General features: G+C 50.6%; 1 protein-coding gene and 1 long non-coding RNA gene across 2 annotated transcripts in view; both read right to left on the bottom strand.

Moving 5' to 3' along the window:
• Positions 1-4,437: 4,437 nt before the first annotated feature.
• LOC144239198 (uncharacterized) lies at positions 4,438-6,946 on the bottom strand. The gene is made up of 2 exons (XR_013337336.1): positions 5,583-6,946; positions 4,438-4,818 (listed from the first exon to the last, which is right to left on the bottom strand). It is a non-coding gene; the product is annotated as an uncharacterized LOC144239198 (long non-coding RNA).
• An 11-nt stretch (positions 6,947-6,957) lies between these two features.
• Positions 6,958-17,518, bottom strand: part of SNX29 (sorting nexin 29) — a 469,938-nt gene continuing 459,377 nt past the window's right edge. The window contains exon 22 of the mRNA XM_077773189.1: positions 6,958-7,966. Coding sequence (XP_077629315.1) covers positions 7,837-7,966 — 130 coding nt within the window. The 3' untranslated portion in view covers positions 6,958-7,836. The remainder of the gene's footprint in view (positions 7,967-17,518) is intronic.

The following is a 17,518-nucleotide window of genomic DNA, read 5'->3' as shown; positions in this document are numbered from 1 at the left end:
ATTGAGCTTTATTCTGCAGCGTGTGGATATCCAGGTTCCCCCAGCACCATCTATGGAAAAGACTCTCCCTTCCCCCCAGAATGGGCTCTGAAACGCTTGTCAAAATTCTTTGATCATATACGTACGTGGAGTGTATTTCTAGTTTCTCCATTCAATTCCACGCATCTGTATGTCTGTCTTTATGTCACAGTATAAGGATTTGATGAACGTAGCTTTATAGTAAGCTTTGAAATCGGGAAGTGTGAGTTCTCCAGCTTTGTTCTTCTTGAACGTGGCTTTAGCTGCTCAAGTTCCCTTGAGAATCCGTATGAATTTGAGGTTTTTCTATTTCTGCATAAAAGGTCATTGGGATTTTAATGGGGATTGCCGTGAACTGGTGGGTTGCTTTGTATCATGCTGAATAACACAGTTATGGTAAATCTGAAGATCTGGGGCACCTGGGTGGCTCGGTTAAGTGTCCAACTTCGGCTCAGGTCATGATCTCATGGTCCGTGGGTTCGAGCCCCATGTCGGGCTCTGTGCTGACAGCAGAGCCTGGAGCCTGGTTCAGATTCTGTGTCTCCGCCACTCACTCTCTGTCTCTGTTTCTCAAAATAAAGACATAAAAGAATTAAAAAAATCTAAAGATCTAACTGGATTATGTGATTCATGAATTAGGCAGCAACTCATGTAGCAGGCTGAGAGGTGCTCCAAGGAGTGGTATGAAATGGAAGGATTTTATAGAAGGAGAAGGTGTAGGGGTAAGAAGGCTACTAGCAAAGGAAAAGGATTGTTCCCAATGAAGCCAGTTCCTGGGGAGAAGAGCAGGGTGCCTGCAGATCACCTCCTTTCTCTTTGGAGGATGGAGAAGGCTCAGGTGGCAGACTTGCTGGCGCAGATTAAAAAATTCATGATTGTTAGGACTTTATTTCTGGGGGAGGTTGAACCTCCAATCAGATTGTGTTTTAAGCATCAGTTTGAGAATTCCATCTACATCATGCCATCTTGATCTTTGAGGTTTTTTTTAATAGTGGTATTGACCTTGTAACAATGTCTTACAGCCCATGAATGTAGCATTTCCTCTTATTATATCTTCTCTAAAGTTTTTACCTCTTTGGTTGGGTTAATTCCTAACCATTTTGTTCTTTTTGATGCTTCTGGATGTGGGATCATTGTCATGATTTCCCTTTCGGGTTGCTGAGTGGGTGTGCAGAGGTGCAGCTGCCTTGTGTGATGGTGTCTTGCACTTTGCTGACGTTGTTCACGGGCTCTAACAGTTTTGTTTTTGTGGGGACTACTTAAGGCTTTCCACATAGAATATCCTATCATCTGTGAACAGGAATAATTTTACTTCTTTCCAACTTGGATACCTTTTTTTTTTTGCCTTGTTGCTGTGGCTAGCACTTCCAGTACCATGGAAAGTGCCCAAGTGGTGAGATCGGGCACCTCTGTCTTGTTTCTGATCTTAGAGGAAAAAAAAGTCTTGCACCGTTAAGTAAATATGAGGCTTACTGTGGATTGTTCATATATGGCTTTTATTAGATGGAGGTAGCTTCCTTGACTTCTAGTTTATTGAGGTTTTATGTTTATTTTTGGAAAGGGCAAGTGGGGGAGGGGCAGAGAGAGACAGGGACAGAGGATCCAAAGTGGGCTCTGTGCTGGCATCAGTGAGCCCGACGTGGGGCTGGAACTCAGACTGTGAGATCATCACCTGAGTCGAAGCCGGATGCTCAACCGACTGAGCCACCCATGTGCCGCAATTGAGTGTTGAGGTCAAGAAAGGTGTGTTGAGTTTTGTCAGAGATTTTTTCTGCACTTAATTGAGATGATTGAGTGGTTTTTCCATTCATTCTGTTGATGTGGCACATTTTAAATGCTGAACCATTCCTGCATCCAAGGAATAAATCCCACTTGGTCAGGTCATGGTATAGAGTGTTGTGCTACTGCATGTTTGCTGGTATTTTTTGAGGAATTTTACATCGATGTTCACCAGGAACAGTGGTCTGTAGTTTTCTTTGTAGTGTCTTTGTTTTGGTTTCAGGGCACTGCTGGCCCCATAGAATGAGTTAGGAAGTGTTTTCTCCTCTTCAGTTTTTGGGGAAAAGGCTGAGGTTTGGCATTTGTCCTTTAAAATTTCACCAGAATTCACCAGTGAAGCCATTGGGTCCAGGCCTTTCGAGTGCCAGGAGACTTTGGGTCACTGATTCAGTCCCCTTACCAGTTACAGGTCTTTTCAGATTTTCTATTTTGGCGTTCAGTCTTGGTAGGTTTTTCTTTTCTTCCAAATTTTTACTTAAATTCCAGGTAACATCCACTGTAATACTAATTTCAGGGGTAAAATTTAGTGATTTAGGGTTTTGTGTTTCTAAGAATTTGCTACATGTAGGCTATTCACCTTTTGGCAAGCAGTTATTCATGGCAACTCTCATTATCCTTTAGATTTCTGAGCAATCTATAATAACATCCCCCTTTTCACTTCTTATTTTAGTAGTTTGAGTCTTCCCACCCCCCCCCAGCCCTTTGCTTTGGGTTCATTTTGTCTTTTTTTCTAGTTCCTTAAGGTGTAAAGCTAGGTTGATTGTTTGATCTTGTTTGTTAATGTGAGCATATAGCTATGAATTTCCTCCGTAACGCTGGCTTTGCTGGATCCCTGAAGTTTCAGTATTTTGTATTTTCATTTTCATTTGTCTCAAAGTATTTGTTTTTAATATAATTCATCAAATTGGCTAACATACAGTGTGTACAGTGTGCTCTTGGTTTTGGGGGTAGATTTCCGTGGTTCGTCACTTCCATACAACACCCAGTGCTCATCCCGACAAGTGCCCTCCTCAGTGCCCATCCCCAACCCATCCCACCCCGACCCCCGTCAATCCTCAGTTTGTTTGTAACTCTCAGCTATCAACTCAAGTGCCGGGCAGCACAAGGGCCTCTGTTACGTCCCCTCTCTGTGCCCGGGCCTGGTATATCATGGGGCCCAAGAAGGATCCGGGTGCATAGGAACCGGTGATGAGGGGTTTTTGTGTATGGCATTTTGATTCTACAGGGCAAACACTCAGTCTGATTCTGTGCCATTTCAGCTCAAATCAAGGTGAGGTTGGTCTGAGCCAATTCTGGTTCCAAGCTCTCCTATGAAATGGGGGGATGAGCTTCCTGGACATTTTCAGGATGTGTATATTGAAAGTTCGCCTAAGCCCCAGCTGCTGAAAAAGAACACAGAGAAACCAACCATAAGTGGGCGGTCTCCTTTATAAAATGTGACCGTTTTTATTGTCATTGTAAAGAGGTGTATCAACCAGATTGTAACAAAATTACCACAACGTATTCCAAAAGAAAATTTTAATAGAAGAGATTTTAGAAAATTAAACATATTTGTTTAAAAATTCTATTGTGTAAACTTTAACGTAAGAGGGTAGTTAACATACTACTGCATGTTTCAGAGCCAGCCTTGCAGCCTGCTAGGCCCCACTTAGGTCCAGACGGTGCCTGAGGCTCTAGATATGTTGCCATCTTACTGCACCCCTCCCCCAGCGGGGGGCTCACAGGGACCCCGTTGGATGTTGGGGGTCCTTCCCCCAGGAAGCCCCAGCATTCCGAGTCTCCCTCCTCCAAGATATCCTTATCTCCTAAGGTCGTGAAGGTGTTGTACCAAATGCTTACACCAGGGGCGGCTCAGCTGAGGCTTTGGGGGTGANCCTCCTTGAAATGCCTGCTCTCTGGGCTGATGTCAGCACCTCTGGGTGCAACTGTGCAATTTGCCATTTTGTACCCTTCAGCGGCTTCGGTCCCAATTTTTGCAGGGGCCTCCCCTGCATGGTCTCTCTGTGATGGTGAAAAAGTATCTTCCAAGGTGAAGGAGTGGCCTCATTACTTAGTTCATCAAGGCAGGAAGCAGACCCGCTCAGGTTCCGAGCGGAAGGGTGACACCCGGGCAGCTGGGCTAGTGGTTTTCCAGTTATGCTGAAGCCTTCGTGTGGCCCTAAGAACCGGCCCCCTGGACCTCAGGTCGCTGATTAATTCAGCCGGTTCTACCAGCAGGGTGCTCGTCCGTGCTGTAGGCTCAACTGTCTTGTAGAGAAGGTACTTTTTTTTTTTCTCTAAGGAAACTGCTTTGGTAAGCAGTTTTAGGTAAGGAAGCCCATTGAGGATGGTGGTGGGGATTTGGACACAGAAGTAAAGACCCCTGGGCCTAACTCCCAGCTCTGGAAAAATCCAGCGTGTCCCCAGCGATGGCTCAAGGCCGGCGGGAAGGGGTAGCGGGGTGAGCCTGTAGCTGGTCTGCTCTGAGCAGGAGGGTGCCCGTGTCCCCCTTCTTCCCTCCTGAGCCTGAAGCTGAAGTTTTATTTCAAAACCCTAATCAAGACCACGTGTTACAGAAATGAACTTTCTGGCACAGAAATGTTATATAAAATATACAGTGCTACCATTGTGCAGAATTAGCACAGAAGCCAAGCCGAACGGCAAATATTTAATGTTCGCTTTAATGAAACAATGCAAAATATTTTGAAAAGTGATGGGCATCCAGGACCTGGTTGGGGAGCAGAGGCCTCCCCACCGGGGCACCCTCTGTGTGTGGCGGGTCCCAGTGAAGCACTGTGGGAAGGTCAGGGCAATTTCTGCCTGTGGGGTGGACAGGGAGGATGAGGGGTGGCCTTTTGGGGACGCCTCCTGGGCAGGTGGGGCCCTCACAGGGTCCTTCTCTGGTGGCTCTGGGCTGAAAGTCGGGCCTGTTCTTGGCCGTCAGTTCCACAACCGGGCGAAGCGAGCTGGCCCCGGGACTGGAGCCCCTCACAGGGAATGGACTCTGGTGCTGGTACAGAGGAGGCTGAGGCATAAAGGCTTCTGGAAGAGATTGGAGGGGAGGGTGCCTGCTGGGAACCCGGAGAACAAGGCCTGGCCCCCGTGTGAGGGGCTGGCTGGTGTCCCATGTGAAGGGGAGTTGGGGGGGGCGCGGGTGTCAAGGCCTAGAGCCCAGGGCCTCGGGTGTAGAAACTGTCCCCTGTGGAGCCGAGAGAAGGGGACACTTAGCGTGCCTGACCGCCAAGACCCGGGTTCTGGGAGCTGGGCCATTGGCGCGGCCTTTTCTGAGCACCTGGGCTGGCAGCTCTTGGGGCCGGTTCCCTGACTGTGGCCCCGAACGTGGATCGGTTATGGGGCCTGCGGGCCCTCAGCGGGGGCGGCCGCTGGCCACGGCTTCCACTGCCTGTTGTGGTAAAGGCGTGACCCACAGCTGTCGGCGGCGATGACTCTGAGCGGTTCTTCGAGAAGTCCACGGGGGGCAAAGCCACGGAGCAGAGCCCAGCGTGTGCAGTTACCCCTTGTCCACACACCAGGGCCCATACCGCACCCCCCACCCCCCCTGGCTCCCGTCTCTTGCCAGGTCCCCTAATACAATGGTTTCCGTCTTTGTACCTCAGTCAGGTGCTCCCTCTGTACCCAGAAAGCCCTCCCACGTGCCCTGTTACTGGTGAGAAAGGTAACAAACAGCCTCGGGACACAACAACCCCTCCCAGGGGAACACCGCTGCGCCTTCCTCAGATGCCAGCTTTGGAGGCACCCAAGGATCTTCCTGGGTCCGGGAGACAGGAGCGACTTCTGGTTCTTACCCTCTGATGGGGGCACGGGGCTGAGGGGGGGCTCGTGCATCTGACTTCAGGCTGCACCTGGGGCTCTGACTCTCCAGGAACCAGGATCCCGCTGCGTCTCTGTCTCACCTCCCCAGAGAGCGGGGCAGGGGGGCCGTAGGCAGCGGGTCAGACTCCACCACGGCCGGATGTTCTACGCGGCTCTGGAGTTACGGCTTGGAGGCGCTGCTGTCTGTGGCCGCGGGATCAGAAGGGGGTGCGCACGGCAGGCAGCCTGGAGGGTTCGTGCGTGGTCCCAGGAACGGGTTGGTCCATCTCGATTGCGGGAGAGCTGGGCCTGTGTTCCATGAAGAGTTCAGCTTTAAAAAATAGGGTTTCTCCCTTTGTAAGTACAGGCCGGGCACCTGCCTGTTACCGGTCCGGGCACCCCAGTCTCCGTGCAGAGTGTGAAAGCTGGCTCCGGGCAGGGGTTAGACACACTGAGGTCAGGCTTACATTTGGACGGGGTTCAGGTCACGTACCCCCCAGGCTGGGCGATCAGAACTATCTGCCTGTGGGGTGCGGGGGGCACGTCAGCTCCGGTGGCTCCATCCATGTCTAATGCAGATGCAACAGTGCAGGACAGTCTCCCAGGGAGCCCCACGTGCCTACGTCTAAGCGACTGAGCTGGAGGCAGGCCTGGAACAGCTCGAGCTTGCAGACAGCCCCTCATTTAGTCCACGAGGCCTCTGATCGCGCGGCATGTGACAGGGCCCCGCTGGCACCGCGGGAGCCGGAGTTCACGGCAAGCGCACGTGTGGTGGACACCGTGATAGACACCAGCCTGTGGCACCCTTCTGGGACGTGGCGTCTCAGGGCCTCTGAGGCCCTGCAAGCTGATAGCTGGGCCCCTCTGAGGACAGGGCCGTGGTTCTGGGCCTGGGCCTGGGGCATCGGGCAGAGCGTTCCCTCATAGGTGGCACAGGCTGGTCTGCTACCCTGCAGGGCTCTGCATCCCTAACCTCTGCTGCCTCCTGGCGAGCAGGGCCGGGTACACTGCTGGCCGAGTGCCCCTCTGTCTGGGACACGCTTGAGGCTTACCCACGTGGCTTGCCGAGTGTGGGGCTGCCCCGAAGGACCCCGGAAAGCTGATGTCATCGGCCTGCCACTGACTGCTGTGCACAGACGCCTCAAACCCCCTCTTCCTCTGGTCAGTCTGCCTGCTGCTTGGTCCCACAACATCTGGTTGAGTGTGTCAGCATCTCCCCCGGCAAACGGGAGCTCCTCCCAACTGCACGCGCCAGTTAGGTAAGACGGTTCCATGGTTCTGGACGTTCGAGTTGGCCCACAGGCTCTGGTTCTGTGAGGCGATCTGACGTGGGAGCCGGGCAGAGTGGCTCACCTTCAGCCCANGGTCCAGCACGGACATGTCTTTAGGGAAGGACCATGATCTGTTCAGAGTGGACACAGTCCAAGTACACGGGGAGCCAAGCTGAGCACTGCGGGGCCCAGGTGCTAGGTCTGAGAGCCCAGCAGCCGTGGACTCTTACACGATGGTTTGCAGAACGGAATGTCTCTCGGGACCCCGAGGCCTGGATTTCCGGCCTGCCTGGGGTCTCTGGTCGCCGCTGAGGGCTGGCCATGATGACAGGCCCCGCCAAGCCCGTTGAGGTGCACAGGGCCCGGCGCAGGCTCGGGTTTCCTCTGTGGCCTGGCTGGTACTTCCAGAAGCCAACCCAGGAAGGCAGGCAAAGTGCTGCAGGCGCCCCGGGTCAGCATCACTACGGGGTCCTTTGCAAGGCGGCCACCGCGGCCCCCAGCAGGCTGTGGATGATCACTGGTGCAGAGAGAGTGAGAGGGAAGGAGTAAGACCTCCCACTCTGAGCCCCGTGTCGTAGGTTACAGCACGCAGTGATGTTAAAAGAAAAAGGGTAACAGTCCTTCTAGCTCCCACATGGGAAGGAGTCAAGAGGTCATTTCTGACCCAACGAAACCTCAGGGTCGTGCATGTCAGGCAGGGGGCTCGGGGCCTGACCTGGCGCCTGCCCTCCCGCCGGCCCCCGGGGGAGTGTGCGTGTGGCCAAGTCTGGCCCGCGAGGAGCCCCCTTGTCCTCGGAGACTGAGCAGTTTAATCGGGCTGGCACGGGTGGGAGGGTGCTCTCGGGGGTCACCAGGCCGACGTGGTTGTCCCTCCGGGGAGTCAGGGGCCAGCGGCTGCGGCCGGGTCACGCGCAGTGTGGCTGGGTAGAGGCAGCTGGCGCAGCACCTAGGGCCCGAGTCTGGGGTGCTGCTGAGGTCAGAGGTCGCCGCTCTGCGGTTCCACGCTGCGTGTGTCTCTGGGGGGACCTCGGGACAGCTTGGGGAAGCGGGGGGCCGCTTTGGGTCGGCTGTTCGTGGCCAGCGGTTCTCCGGGTGGAGCCACGTCGCTGTAAGACAGAGCAGGGGAGAATCTCATTAAGTCAGGACTTGCAAATGGCTCCAGGAGGGGTGTCAGAGCAGCGGAGTGAGGATGGCAGGAGTGGCCTCGGGGGACAGCCGCTACCCCGCTCTGGTGAGTGCGACAGGGGAAACCCGGCTTATGTGCGTTTTCTGTCTTCAGAAGCACCCAAGCGTGAGCCGTGCGTCCAAACGAGCATTGGGGGCGGTCTGCTCTGGCCTGCATTCGAAGCCTGGGACGCAACGGGCTGGCCGTGGCTTTCTTCCCCGTCGTCACTGAAGGGCGCCCTGGCTGGGGAAGGAGAGCAAAGAAAACGCTTTGGAGACCATCGCGTTTAAAGCCAAAAGAGGACGTATGGCAAAAGCGGGGGAACTTCTGGTGGAACTCCTCCTGAGAGAATAGCCCGGATTTAGGCCAACGTCTGATTATGAGGACCTGCCTCATGGGGCTGTGACAGAGCCAAAAATAGCCAACAATTCACTAGTCCTACTGAAGGGATTACTGAGCTTGTTTTTTTTTTCTTTTTGTTAAATATTNAGGACGTATGGCAAAAGCGGGGGAACTTCTGGTGGAACTCCTCCTGAGAGAATAGCCCGGATTTAGGCCAACGTCTGATTATGAGGACCTGCCTCATGGGGCTGTGACAGAGCCAAAAATAGCCAACAACTCACTAGTCCTACTGAAGGGATTACTGAGCTTGTTTTTTTTTTTCCTTTTGTTAAATATTTTTATTTCTAGGAGCTAGAGAGAGAGACACAGCATGAGCAGGGGAGGGTCAGAGAGAGGGAGATACAGACTCTGAAACAGGCTCCAGGCTCCGAGCTGGCAGTCAGTGCAGAGCCCAACGCGGGGCTCGAACCCAGGAACCGTGAGATCATGACCTGAGCCAAAGTCGGAAGCTTAACTGACTGAGCCACCCAGGCACCCTCTGAGCTTGGTTTTAACCGGTCTGTGTGACAGGACAGCATGAGCGCTACAGACCGGCTGGCGAGGTTGCGTCATTCGGCACAAGGACCTGGGGGCGGGGGTGTGACCTGTCAGGCACAGCAAGAACCTGTGGGATGTGTCGGTCTGTCCCTCTGTCCCGTGACTTCCTTGAGCACCCGTGTGGGCCGGGCCCCGTTCGAGCCCCTGCAGAGACCACAGCGGACCAAGCCCGCAGGGGGTTGTACTCTATGGGTAAGATGCGTCACGGGGGGGCCAGAGCACGGCTGGGCAGGAGGCGCCAGAGAGGGCGTGTGCTCCAGGGTGGGAGGCCGTGAGGTGGCTCTGGCCACATGCTCTTGCAGGGGGGAGGCCACTTAAAATCACCCCTGTCTGCCACGCGGAGGGGGGGACCTGAGGCATCCAGACCGTGGCCACGAGTGCAGAGGTGGAGGACTCTGTCGTCTTCCCTACAAACCTTGTAATCCTTGACCCCATACTTAGGGGCTTTAATGCAGAACGTACCACCTTACGGTGGTGAAGGCCCTGAGTCTGAAATGGCCCGATGGGGCTCAAGGGAGAAAGGCCCCAGGGGCAAGTGCTGCCTCGGTGCTTCGAGTTCCTGACCACCTGCATTCCTTGGCCTGAGGTCCCTCGCTCCCTCTTCAAATCTTTCTCCCTCTTGCAAGGACCTTTGTGATCACAGTGCACCTGCTTGGGACATCTGCAGAGTCCCCCGCACCACATAAGGGGACACAGTCCTAGGTTCTGGGGTGTGGACATTCTTGGGGTCACCCTGGCTGGCAAAGACTGTGATCTGAATAGTGAAATCACTAAGATTTGGTACTTGAACAAGGGTGCTTTCTGAAGGGTGAGTCGAAGCTGGTCACAAAATAAAGGAGAAGGAAAAACCGGCATGGTAAACCTCTTCCTGGCACACGATGCTTTAAAAAACCAGGCTGAGAGGACAGCCTTACTCGTGACCTGAGTGCCCTGTGGCCTTTCCTGCTGTGTGGCCTGCCAGCCCCCCATATTCTGCAAGGGAAGGTGGCCCGCCTACCGAGGAACGTGAGGCTCAGCAGCACCGGAGTCGTCCAAGCCCCCATCCTGATGAGATAGGGAGGGGCTCACATTCAATAGAGACTGCCTCAGCCCCCCGGGGGCCCTGCGGGTTCTGTGAAATGTCCCCCTCGTTCCTGCCTCGCAGCAGTGCTCGTTTACAGTGATATGATTTTCACACCCGTTCAGGGACACGGCCATTGTGCTCGGTGAGAAGTCCCTTGTTGAGGACAGCATCGCAATGACAGAATGGAAACTTCCCCCAAGGGCCTCCCTTCTCCCTCAGGAGTGGGGGGCTGATCTGCTATGTGCACAGAGGGAGAGAGAACACCTGACCTTGAACAAGGGTGAGCTGCTGTTCCTCATTCCCATGGCCCGTCCAGCCGCTCAGCCCTCCTTCAGAAGGACATATGGCCAGAAGGGGGCAAGATGGTGGAGAAGTGGGGAGCTCCGTACATTGCACTCGCCCCCGTATCTCACACGGAGAAGGCCTGAAGCCATAGGAACCCTTACAGAATCCAGGAGTTTGGGAGGAAAAGGAGACAGAGTCTGCTGAGAAAACCTTCCAGCGTGAGTGCGAATTGGGGAAGATAAAATCGGGCCAGACCAGAGGGACGGGGGTGATCCCCCTCTGCGGGGAGTCTAGAGGGGAAAGAGAGTGGATGAAACTGCTCAAGACCCTGTCCCTGTCGCTTGAGAAAAGAAAAATCTCCGCTCGGGACACAGAGGGATCCAGTTTCCTGCTCTTCAGCTGACCCTAGGTGGGACGCACTCGTCCCAGGCGACCCCCGGGAAAACTGCTCCTTGCTCACCAGCTTGACCTGGAGGGGACACGCAGCGGCTGCGGCTTTGTGCTTCTGGCTTGGCTGGATCCCTAGAGGGGAGGCGAAGGGCTTAAAACTGGTAGATTTGCCCGCGAGTTCGTGTTTCGGGTGATGGGACACAGAGGGACCCGGTTTTCTGCTCGCCAGCTGACCCTAGGCGGGACGCACTTGTCCCAGACGACCCCCGGATGAAACTGCTCCTTGCTCACCAACCCGACCTGCAGGAGATGGGAGCAGCGCTTCTGGCTCAGTCCCCAGGGGGAAAACTGCCCTGAGGGGCTTGCCGGCGAGTTTGTGTCTCCAGCATTTCAGTGGGGCACGCGGACTGGGATGTGGAAACGAGGCCTGGCCTGGAATATAGAGCACAGCCCACCCTGGCTGCGCCCCCGGCACAGTGAGTTTACACTCCCAAAAACGTGAGTTGCAGCGCTTGGTTCAAGAAGGGGCTGGAGCACAGCCATGGCATAACTCCCGCCAGACGCATTGGATCAAACCATGCCCATCCCTGCTAGAGAGCTGCTCTCCTCTTTTGTTTTTTTTTTTTGTTTTGTTTTGTTTTTTTTTACCAGAGGGCAAGACCAACATGGAAGTATGGCCCTGATTAATTCTGGTCACCGGCTTGCTTAAACAGTCACATTTAATCCATTCTCCAGATGTAAATTCTACACCTACCTACCTTTTCATCTCTTTCTGGAGTAATCGGACTATATACTTGGTTTGGATAACACCATCAGCATTTCTTTCTCCTCTTCTCCAACCATATTCCACTCTTTCACTCTTTGAAAAAAGCTTCTTATTCCTTCTGCCTGCTCATTTCATTTCCAATTTCGCCTCATCCCCGCCCTGTCACTTCTCTCTCTCTCTATGCTCTTCAACCAGCACTGCGTACACCCGGCTATTTATTTTTGCTGGGAAATCTGGTTATATGCTTTAAACTGTTCTTTGTCTATTGGCTTTCTTCTTTTTTCCTTTTTTTCGTTATGTATTTTTAATTAATCGCCTTTCCTCCTCCCTCTTTTTCATTTTCCCTTTCGGTTTGCGTGTTTGTTGGGTTTGTCTGTGCATTTGTGTGCCTCTGTTCCCTGTGTGTTTGTCTTCTTCTCTAGAGCTACCTCAAGAAACAAGCCAAAGTACACATGGTGGAGAGTCCCAAATACCACTACGAGTAGGAAAATAAAATAACCAAGGTCTCAACAAGAGAGACCAAGAGATACCATTCAAAGAACACTTTCTGAACGGATAGGCCCTGGACCATCAAAGAGCCTCTTCAGTACAGCAGTGCTCACAGGTGCAGAAAGCAAAACAAGCTTTTAAAACTAACAAGAGATAGAAAGCTAACCAAAATAACAAAATGAAAGAGCTCTCCTCCAAAGAAATTCCAGGAAGAATTGACAGCTAAAGAACTGCTCAAAACAGATATAAGCAACATAACTGACCAAGAATTTAGAACAATAATCATAAAATTAATCACTGGGCTTGAAAAAAGCATGGAGGACAGCAGAGAAACTACAGCTACAAACAATATGGAGTTTAAAAATAGTTATGGTGAATTTTAAAATGTGATAAATGAGACACATAATAAACTGGAGGCGTCCAATGCATGGATTGAAGAGGCAGAAAGGAGAACAAGTGATTTAGAAGACACTATTATAGAAAAAGAAGAAACTGAGAAAAAGATAAACTGATCCAGGAACATGAAAGAAGAGTTCGAGAGCTCAGAGACACAGTCAAAGGGAACAATATCCGTATTGTAGGAATCCCAGAAGAGAAAGAGACAGGGAAAGGTGCTGAAGGAGTCCTGGAACAAATTATAGCAGAGAACTTCCCCAACCTGGGGAGGGAAGTAGACGTTGAAATTCAAGAGACACAGAGAACTCCCCTCAGACATAATTTGAATCGATCTTCTGCATGGCATGTCATAGTGAAAATGGCAAAATATAAGGACAAAGAGAATTTTGAAAGCAGCTAGGGAGAAAAGGGCCCTGAAATACAAAGGGAAACCTATCTACTGAAACGTGGCAGGCCAGAAAGGAATGGCAGGAGATCATCAATGTGATGAACAGAAAAAATATGCAGCCAAGAATCCTCTATCCAGCAAGCCTGTCATTCAGGATAGAAGGAGAGGTAGAAGTCTTTCCAAATAAAAATTGAAAGAATTTGTCACCACTAAACCAGCTCTACAAGAAATCCTGAGGGGGACTCTCTGATGGAAATGTTGCAAGGAAAGCAAGATGCTAGAGACACATCACAAACATGAATCCCACAATGACTCTAAACCCATATATTTCAATAATAACACTGAATGTAAATGGGCTAAATGCCCCAATCAAAAGACATAGGGTAGCAGAATGGATGAAAAATCCATCTATTTGCTGTGTACAAGAAACTCATTTTAGACAGGAGGACACCCTCAGATTGAACGTAAGGGATTGAGAAATATCTATCATGCCACAGGAAGTAAAAAACAAACAAAAAACTAGAGTAGTTATACCAGACAAACTGGACTTTAAAGACAGTAACAAGGGATGAAGAAGGGCATTATATAATAATTACAAGGTCTATCCATCAGGAAGAGCTAACAATTACAAAGGTCTACGCACCAAATATGGGAGCACCTAAATACATAAAACAATCACAAACAAACAATCTTATCGATAAGAATTTGCTAATAGCAGGGGACTTTAATACTCCACTTACAGCAATGGACAGATCAACTAGACAGAAAATCAACAAAGACACAATGGACTTAAATGACACAGTGGACCAGATGGATTTGACAGATATATTTAGAACTCTACATCCTGCGGCTATGGAATTCACATTTTTCTCAAGTGCGCATGGCACATTCTCCAAGATAGATCACATACTGGGACTTAAAGCAGCCCTCAATAAATATAAAAGAATTGAGATCATACCATGCACACTTTCAGATCACAATGCTATGAAACTCGAAATCAATCACAGGAAGAAGTCTGGAAAACCCCCCAAAACATGGAGGCTAAAGAACATCCTAATAAAGAATGAATGGGCCAATCAGGCAATTAGAGAAGAAATTTAAAAATATACGGAAACAAATTAGAATGAGAATACAACAATCCAAACTCTATAGGATGCGGCAAAGGCAGTCCTGAGGGAAAAGTACATTGCACTCCAGGCCTATTTCAAGAAATTAGAAAAAGCTCAAGTACAAAATCTAACAGTCACCTAAAGCAACTAGAGGGAGAGCAACAAGAGCACCCCAAACCCAGTAGAAGAGAAATAATACAAATCAGGGCAAAAACAAACAATATAGAAACTAAAACAGTTGAACAGATCAATGAAACCAAGCATTGGTGTTTTGAAAAAATAAAATTGACAAACCTCTAGCCAGGCTTCTCAAAAAGAGCACTCAAATAGACAACATCATGAATGAAAATGGACTGATTACAACCAACCCCTCAGAAACACGAGCAATTATCAGGGAATACTATGAAAAACTATATGCCAAGAAACTGGACAACTTACAAGAAATGGACAAATTCCTTAAACACACACTCACTATCAAAATTCACACTGGAAGAGACAGAAAACCTGAACAGACAGATAATANACAAAATACAGCATCCCTTCTTTCTTAATAAAGACTCTAGAGAAAGTTGGGATAGAAGGAACTTAAAGATTATAAAAGCCATCTATGAGAAGCCTACAGCTAACATCATCCTCAATAGGGAAAAACTGAGAGCTTTCCCCCTGAGATCAGGAACACGACAGGGATGTCCACTCTCACCACTGTTGTTTAACATAGTGCTGGAAGTCCTAGCATCAGCCATCAGACAACAAAGGGAAATCAAAGGCATCAGAATTGGCAAAGAGGAAGTCAAACTTTCACTCTTCGCAGATGACATGATACTCTACATCGAAAACCCGACAGACTCCACCAGAAGCCTACTAGAACTGATCCAAGAATTCAGCCAAGTTGCAGGGTACAAAATCAACGTACAGAAATCGGTTGCATTTTTATACACCAACAATGAAGCAACAGAAAGAGAAATCAAGAAACTGATCCCATTCACAATTGCACAAAAAACCGTAAAATACCTAGGAATAAACCTAACCAAGGATACAAGAGATCTGTATGATGAAAACTATAGAAAACTTATGAAGGAAATTGAAGAAGACACAAAGAAATGGAAAAACATTCCATGCTCATGGATAGGAAGAATAAATATAGTTAAGATGTCATTACTACCTAAAGCACTCTACACATTCAATGCAATTCCAATCAAAATTGCACCAGCATACTTCTCAAAACTAGAACAAACTATCCAAAAATTTGTATGGAACCACAAAAGACCCCGAATAGCCAAAGTAATACTGAAAAATAAAACCAAAACGGGAGGTATCACCATCCCAGACTTTAGCCTCTACTACAAAGCTGTCATCATCAAGACAGTATGGTATTGGCACAAAAACAGACACATAGACCAATGGAACAGAATTGAGAACTCAGAAGTGGACCCAAAAGTATACAGCCAACTAATCTTTGACAAAGCAGGAAAGAGTATCCAATGGAAAAAAGACAGCCTCTTTAACAGATGGTGCTGGGAGAACTGGACAGCAACATGCAGAAGAATGAAACTAGATCATTTTCTCACACCATACACAAAAATAAACTCAAAATGGATGAAGGACCTGAACATGAGACAGGAAATCCTCAAAAACCCTAGAGGAGAAAGCAGGNGGGGGGGAGAGGGGGTGATGGGCATGGAGGAGGGCACTTGTGGGGATGAGCACTGGGTGTTGTTGGATACCAATTTGACAATAAACTATATATAAAAAAAAAAAAACATCTGGCCAAGGGCAGCCTGTCCTTGTCTCCTGATAACACCCGAGTTACCAAAAGCCTCTTTATCCCAGAAGGCCCCTTGGAGGATGGGGAGAAGACGGTGGAAGGAATCTTGGCACTCACTGTTAGGGAGGACTTGGACCTAAACGTATTTGAAACTACCCCCTACCCCTTCAGGATCCAGGGTCCAAGGGGCTGCCCCTCACTCTGTGGCTCTTACCCTCATTGGGCACTGCCTGCAAGGGAGGGGTGAGTCCCACCAGAGCTTGTTGGGCCCTGAGGCAAGTGGCTCTTGGGAGGAGAGTTACAAGTCAGTAGGGACATCATTCTGTTGACAGATGGCCGCTGCTGTGTGGGGTGACAGCCCATAGGGTCCCCGTCCTGCAGCCCCCAGGCAGGATGCTTTGCTGTCTGTGCCTCGTTCCCTTGCCTGTCACATGGGGAAGGGCAGGTGGCCATCCGGATGCCGTGGTGAGGATATGTGATGTGGCATTAATGGCATGTAAAGCCACACACTAGTTGCGTTTCTTGAGGCCAGTGCCTCGTTCTCCCAAACTTTAGCTCCCAGGATAAAGGTGGAGCTGTTTTGAGAGTTCAAAGGACACTTAGCCACTCAGACCACGTGAGCTATGTTGCCAGATACTGTGCTAGGCAGAAAGGGGCCCCCAGTCCCACTCGGGACAGGCGGGGCGGGCCCCAGAGCAGATGCCCTGGTAGCGGTAAACACAGGGTGTTCTGAGCAGGGCACCAGACTGGGTTGTTAGAGTGCTTAGAGGGCTTCCCGGAGGAGGAAGGGATGAGAAGAGAATTGTGTGGTTCACTGTGCAAAGGGCCCTGTGCCGGGAGGGGTCGGCTGGGGGCCTGGCAGCCACAGAGAGCTGCTGCTCCTTCCCAGGAGGCAGGATTTTCCACAGGGGTGGAGGGAGGAGTCCCTTAAATGATGCTGGTGGCCTCTCTGTGAGAGTGGCTGCTGAGGCTGACGGCCTGACCATGGACATAGGTGGTACATGGACAGGGGCCAGACTGGGGGGCACGGACAGCTCCATCCTCAAGGCCACAGCAAGCAGCGACCATGACATCTTGACCAGAAGTCAACAGCTAGATGCTTAACCACCTGAGCCACCCAGGTGCCCCAAGGTATTCATTTTAGCTCTACTTCAGCATCAAGTGGCATCTCTGTTCTGCATCACCTAGGAGACCACGACCTTGTCCCATTACCTGGGTAGAAAGAGCAGGGGACCTGGGGACAGAAATCTTGGACTATCATTTACCAGCTGGACTACCTGGACAGCTCACCAATGATCCCTGGGATTCTGAGTCCCCTCTGTAAGCTGGGTCCTCGCAAAATTTGCCATATTCAGACAACTGAATGAAAAAAGGAGCAAAGAATCTGAAGAGACGTTTCTCCAAGGACAATATCCAAATAACCAAGAAGCACATGAAAAGACGCTGAGCATCATTGGCTCTGGGAAAATGCACATCCAAACCATAACGAAGTATCCCCTTGCGGCCCCGGGATGGCTGTGATAAAACCTAACAAATGTCGGGGAGGATGTGGAGAAGTCAGGACCTGACCACCCGTCGGCAGGAATGCTAAGTGTGCTGGCTGTGTTGGAAGACAGCCTAGCAGTTCCTCAGATGATTACCACAGTGGCCGTGGCACCTCGCAGCCCTGCACGCCTGCCGAAGAGACATGACAGAAGGCTGGGGGTGGAGCACGGGTCCTAATGGCCAGACAGCCTGAGCAGCCCACGTATCAGCAGACTGGGCAGGTGGCCTGGCCACATGACCGCGTGTGGTCATTTAGCTGCAGAAGGAATGGAAACTCCGCTCCAAAACACCACTGCAGCCATGGGTTTGAAGAGCGGCAAATGCAAGGAAAGGTCCCTGAGTTTCCTCTTCCTTAAAA

Source organism: Crocuta crocuta, unplaced genomic scaffold (genome assembly GCF_008692635.1).
Source record: "Crocuta crocuta isolate KB4526 unplaced genomic scaffold, BGI_CrCroc_1.0 scaffold16, whole genome shotgun sequence".
Lineage (NCBI taxonomy): Eukaryota > Metazoa > Chordata > Mammalia > Carnivora > Hyaenidae > Crocuta > Crocuta crocuta.
This window is presented reverse-complemented; position numbering and strand designations above follow the sequence as displayed.